At 56.9% G+C, this 5521-nt stretch overlaps 1 protein-coding gene across 2 annotated transcripts in view; it reads right to left on the bottom strand.

Moving 5' to 3' along the window:
- PLD3 (phospholipase D family member 3) overlaps positions 1 to 5521 on the bottom strand; it is a 16556-nt gene that overhangs the window by 3171 nt on the left and 7864 nt on the right. The window contains exons 2-8 of one of the 2 annotated variants that reach the window (XM_069079297.1): positions 4884 to 5106; positions 3941 to 4029; positions 3733 to 3795; positions 3416 to 3561; positions 2961 to 3141; positions 2560 to 2680; positions 2351 to 2478 (exon numbers count right to left, since the gene is read on the bottom strand). In XM_069079297.1, the coding sequence (XP_068935398.1) occupies positions 2351 to 2478; positions 2560 to 2680; positions 2961 to 3141; positions 3416 to 3561; positions 3733 to 3795; positions 3941 to 3967 (666 nt within the window). In that variant the 5' untranslated portion in view covers positions 3968 to 4029; positions 4884 to 5106. Of the gene's footprint in view, positions 1 to 2350; positions 2479 to 2559; positions 2681 to 2960; positions 3142 to 3415; positions 3562 to 3732; positions 3796 to 3940; positions 4030 to 4883; positions 5377 to 5521 lie in introns of those variants that run through there. The other variant, XM_069079296.1, reaches the window with a different exon arrangement.

Raw genomic sequence — 5521 nt, 5'->3', positions numbered from 1 at the left:
GGGGCAGGGGGATGTGTGTATGTATGGGGTATGTGTGGTGTGTGTGTATGTGGGGGGTATGTGCGTGTATGTGCATGTGTGTATAGTATATGTGGGGATATGTGTATGTAAGGTGTGGGAGGGATGTGGGGGGGTAATGTGTGTGTGGTGTGTGTGGAGGTATGTGTATGTGGTGTGTGTGTGTGTGTGTGTGTGTGTGTCTAGAGGGGCCTCTCTAGGAAGAATCTGCCCAAGGCTTCTATTTTCAGGCTGGGAGACAGGTGGTGCCAGTGGCAGAAATGGTGGTGCCCGCAGCAGGATGCTGTCCTTGATGTCTCCCCATCGCCCCCAGTGGTGCTGCTTCTGGGATCCAGAATTCTGATGTGCACACACTTTTCCGAAGTCCTGCTCCTGGGTCACAGAAGCCCCCACCCAGGTGGCTTGGGGCACCCCCACTGGCATGAGGTCTTCCCTGACCTGCTCAGGCCTCTGCTCTCAAACCACTGAGATCAGTACACGACTGCACAGACTTCATTCACCCACTTTACCTTTCTGGCCTCCATACTCTCATGTATGGAGTGTGCCGACCGGCCAGGGTGTGAGCTCTTGGCCAGTTACCATAGTTTCACTCCCTGGACTCCTGTCTCCAGGGCTTCGTGCACTCCCCAGGACAAGCAGGAGCTGACTGGTTGTGCACTGACTTGGGGTCACTGTCTCTCTACTAGGCCACTGGGTACTCCAAGGGCTGCTCCCTCCTTGGTCTCTGTGCTGGCTCAATCACCATTTCCCAGCTCCTACTGCCCTCCCAGGGCCTCTTTTCACTCCTCTTCCACATTCATCTTCCAGGGGTTCACTTATCACCTTCATGTAGAGGACCCAACTTAACAAACAAAGCATCCCCTACATCCTGGTGCGAGGGCAGGCACTAGGTTGGGGGTGTGAGGCCTTGAGGCCACATGTGGCCCTCTAGGTTTTCAAGGGTGGCACAGATCTGCTCCGTGAAGTTTGGACTCAGTCAAGGGTCCTCTTCACTTTGCCTTTCCTTTTCTACACCTGGTGATCTCATCAGCCCCCATGGCTCCCAGAGCCAGGCTCTCTCCTGAGTTATGGCCATCTCTTTGGGCAGGGGTCTCAAATTCGACACGCTCAAAATGGGATTCCTCACCTTTCCCTTCAAGCTCACTCCCCTCCTGGTTACCAAGGCTGGAGACCACGCTGGCACCCTCAGCTCCTCCCCTCATGCCACGCGTCTGATCTGTAGCTATATCGTGCCATTTCTATGTCCCCAAAGCCTCTGTCTATACCCCTCTCTCCATTCACAGCCTCCATACCAGATGAGGATTTCATCAACCACCTCTGACCAGAACAATCCCATGCAGACCTGTACACTGTTTCTCCTGTTAGAATGGAAGCTCCTTGAGGACAGAGGCTGTTTCTGGATTTTCTTTGTGTCCTCAGAAATCACTTGTTGATTTGTGATGGATAAACCCAGCCTTCCTCCACCTTTCCCTTTTCTCTTGAGGGCCTCATCATCCTTCCAGTTCTTGTCTCCTCCCTCTCCCAGATCCAATCAGTTGCTAAGTCTTAGCTTACCAGGGCCTGGCACACAATAGGTACCTAGGAAGTGTTTACTGATCATCCACTGAAGTCTGGCTCATTCTAACTCCATTCCATCCCAAAGTCACCCTTTCAGCCACCATCTTGGTTCAGGTCTGTCTCACCTCTCAATGAGCTCCTCCCCAGTGCACCCTCCACACACCGGCCAAGACGAAGTCCCCAAGGACAGACCTGACCCTCTTTTGTACCCCCTCAAAAACCATGGCAGTAATTGCCCACAGCTTCTGCTAAGCTCTCCAACCTGGGCCTCAAGGCTCTCTACCATGTGGCTCTAACTTAACTTTCTGCACTGGTTTCTTATCTCATAAATTCCCTTCACAAGCTCTGTGTGGTTCCTTGAACCCGATATGTTTTCTCACCCCCATACCTGTGGAGCCTAGCCCACCCTTCCTCATCTGTGGCTCTGGGGATCCTTGTTTCCCTTCAAGGATTCCTTGCTACCCCCACCCCAGCCCAGGAAGCCCTCTTGGATCCCAGTGGCAGCTACACTTCTCTCTTCCTCCTCAGACTGTCCTGTGTTAATCTAGATATATACATTCCATCTCCCTCCAGAAGAAAATAAGCTCTGGATCCCCCCTATTTTTCTTCTGAACCTGGGATGCTAGTGCCTTCCTTGTTCTGGCACTTGATAAGATGGCTGAATTAGAAAGATGGGGAACTAGTTGAGAGGGAGTAGGGGGGTGGAGGAGGATGCCCTCATGTCCCCCAATTCCCTGGGGCTTCCCCCAGGGAGGCAGTATCCTTAGCTCCATACCTGGGTCAGAGAGCGCCAGTCCATGTTGGCACTGCCAATGTAGATATGGGTTTGATCCACCACCCAGAACTTGGTATGCAGGACACCATGGGTCAGTTTCTGCATGTCCACCATCCGTACTTGGGCCCCTGGGGGAAAGGGAGGAAAGATGCTGGGTCCTCTTTCCCTGGCCCACCCCAGCTCCTTCAGCCCAGGCTCTCAACACTCACCACTCTTGAGAAGGCTCTGCAGGTCGGCCTGGGGTTGGGGACCCCTGGGCTTGCTGACAGCCACACGCACAGACACTCCCCTCGGGGCCAGACTCTGCAGCTGCCTGAGAATCTCCTCACCCTAGGAGAGACAAAGAAGCAAAATGCCTAGGTGCCTAGGCCTCAGTCCTTCGTCTGCCAGATAAAGGGGTGGCTGAGACGCCTGCCCAGATCTCCTTCAGCCACAATCCTCCCTGATGTGAGATGTACCAGAGGGACCGCCCTGCTGGCCACGGCCTGGCCCTCCTTCCCCTTCCTTGCTTTCTTGGTCTTGCTCCCCACATCAAAAGCCCCCCCCCCCCTGCCCCAGTGCTGTCTACTTCTTTCATCCCAAGCTGGCCCAGGCAGAAGCAGGGGGACACCTGTTGGGCAGAAGGCTCCTGGGTCTGGGTGTCATTGTTGGTGAGAGTCCAGTAGAAGGAGGCGATGTCAAGGCTGCGCTGGGCCCCAGCCATCAGATCTAGCCAGGCCTGACTGATAGAAGGGTGGATAGGGCCCTTGGGGAAGGTTAGGCCCTCAGGGATGCTCTCTACCAGGACAATTCTGGAGGGAGAGAAGAGGGGGAAGGATCAGGATGTGCAGCAACAGAGACTCTCCCTCTTCCCAGGCCAAGCCCTTCTGGGAAGGCTCTGAGGGGTTGGTGGCATGGCTCTGAGACCCCCGGGATTTTCATTGCTTCCTGCCTAAGTCTCCCACCTGGTGGACACCATACGGGTACACACATGCACACAGACACACCGATGAGAATCTGCCCATTTCTGGCACCAGGGCTGGAAGCCTCTCCCCTAGGCCCATCCCCTTCCCATGGGGCACTCACTGGCAAGGATCCTCACAGATGGAGTTGGGGAGTGGCTGGGTCCCCTCCTGGGGTGTCCTGAGCCTGGGCCACAGCAGCAGCTGGGTGAGCAGGGCACCCAGGCCCATCGCTGTCAGGGTCATGATCAGCAGGACCCATCGGACTTTCTGGAGGAAGGTGAGGAAAGAATGGTGGGGAGGCTGAGCCAGGCCTGACCTCCTGCCCCCACCTCCCCATGGCGTCTGGGGACCTGAGGTGAAAGCACTTCCCTCTGCCATCAGGACAGTGTGCCTGACTGAGGGAGCTGTGTGTGTGGGGACACAGTGGAACTCTTCTACCTTGTCTCCTGGTTTCCTGGACACAGCAGGTGAGGGAAGCTGCTCCTCGGGACGCGGCTTCAGCTGTGGGAGAAGAAACAATGAAGGACCCCTTTCCAGATCCTGGAGTGTCTGCGTGCCCCTTGTGACAGGAGGAGCCTGGGCCGGTGGCCTAGCTTCACTGAGCTCCTCTGAGCTCACTGGGCAACCCTCCCCACCCAGGCCTCACCTGTTGGTACACCGTATGCAGTTTCATCTTCCTCAGCTGAACCCTGGCAGGGTCAGGCAGGGGGATGAAGGATGAGCTCTCTCTCCAAACTGGGAGAAGATGAGAAGGATTTCAGTTTGGGCCACCCTGGGAAGGGCCTTGGTGGCCACGAGGCAGGTCACAGGGTCTGCTGACAGCATGCCCTACCCTCCTCCCCCAAAAGGGGAAACAAGCTGTCCTTATGCAATTCCTGAGGCCACTGGTCTTCCTCATCTCCTAAAAGGAGATGCTGGGACAGGACCCAGAAGGAGAAAAATCCTTACAACTTGAACTTGGACGGCCCTTTGAGGGGCATGAGGCACTTTTCTCCCACGGTGCCCATTTTACAGACGGTTGAGAGAAGCAGTAATTTCCCCAGTGACCCACAGCTGGTAGCAGCCAGATGTGCTGATCCAAGGCTGGGTCTCTGGCTTGGGTAGTGCTGCTAAAAGCAGTCCCCTAGGGTGCTAGGAGCTTCCCTGCCCCTGCTCCCCAAGGTTGGTATGGTTGGGCAGAGCACCCTCTGTGACCGTCACACACCACTGTTTCCCTAGAGGAACCTCTGATGGAAGGTGGGAAGAGGTAGCACGAGTGACAGCAGAAGGCCCAACTCCCCCACCCGCTGCAGGAATGGCGGGGGGGGGGAGGGGGGGGAGTCTGGCGGCAGCGCAGGCTGGCTGAGACTGAGAACGCCGGTGTCTTCCCTGGAAACCATCTACAAAGGCTTACCCTACGTCACTGAGTACATTGTGAGCCCCAGTCAGCTCAGAGAAAGGAAAGGAGGGGTGGATCAAAGGACCCCAACCCTTGGGAAGTGGGGAGAAATTGGGGTTGGGGGTCCAGACTCCCAGGGCTTGCCCCTTTCTGCAGGCTGGCTCCCTGGCTTTCCCCCAGAGGCCTTCACTTGGGCCCAGCTTTATCTTACCTGGAAGGAGCGTCCTCCCAAAGGCCCCCGATGCCTTTCTTCTCCCAAATGGGGAGACAGGCCGGGCTGGAGGCTCCAGAGACAGCCGAGGGGCTGGATCAGTCAGTGGTTGGCCCCACCTCCAAGCAGCGGCAGCGGCAGTGGCAGCGGCAGCAGCCACCGAGGGCGGTATCTGGGCCTGGCCACACCTCCCTCTCAACACCACTGCAGACCTCAGCCGGGCCTGCAAAGACGGTGGCGGTGGCGAGCTCAGGGGAGTCCCCACCCCCGAGCCATCTCTGCCTCTGGGAACAAAGCAGTCTTCCCCCCACTTAGGCCAGCCAGTCTGGAGATCCCAGACGCTGGGCTCTCTCCCACTCCCAGGCTGGGTGGGCGGATGGGCGCATGGCTGAGTCACTGTGTGTGTGTGTGTGTGTGTGTGTATGAGTGTGATACAAGAAGCTGGTGACAGGCAGGCAGGCCGTGTATATGTGTGCATGTGTGTGTGTGTGAGATAGCAGGGGCTGGTGACAGGCAGGCAGTGTGTGTGTGTGTGTGTGTGTGATACCAGGGGCTGGTGACAGGCAGGCAGGCCGTGTGTGTGTGTGTGTGTGTGTGTGTGAGAGATATCAAGGGCTGGTGGCAGGCAGGCAGGCCGT

This window comes from Petaurus breviceps, unplaced genomic scaffold (assembly GCF_028583685.1).
Source record: "Petaurus breviceps papuanus isolate PSGF00001 unplaced genomic scaffold, PetGlider_PUasm1.0 91041, whole genome shotgun sequence".
In the NCBI taxonomy this organism is placed as follows: Eukaryota; Metazoa; Chordata; class Mammalia; order Diprotodontia; family Petauridae; genus Petaurus; species Petaurus breviceps.
The sequence above is the reverse complement of the archived record's forward strand: the minus strand, read 5'-3'. Positions and strand labels throughout refer to the sequence as shown.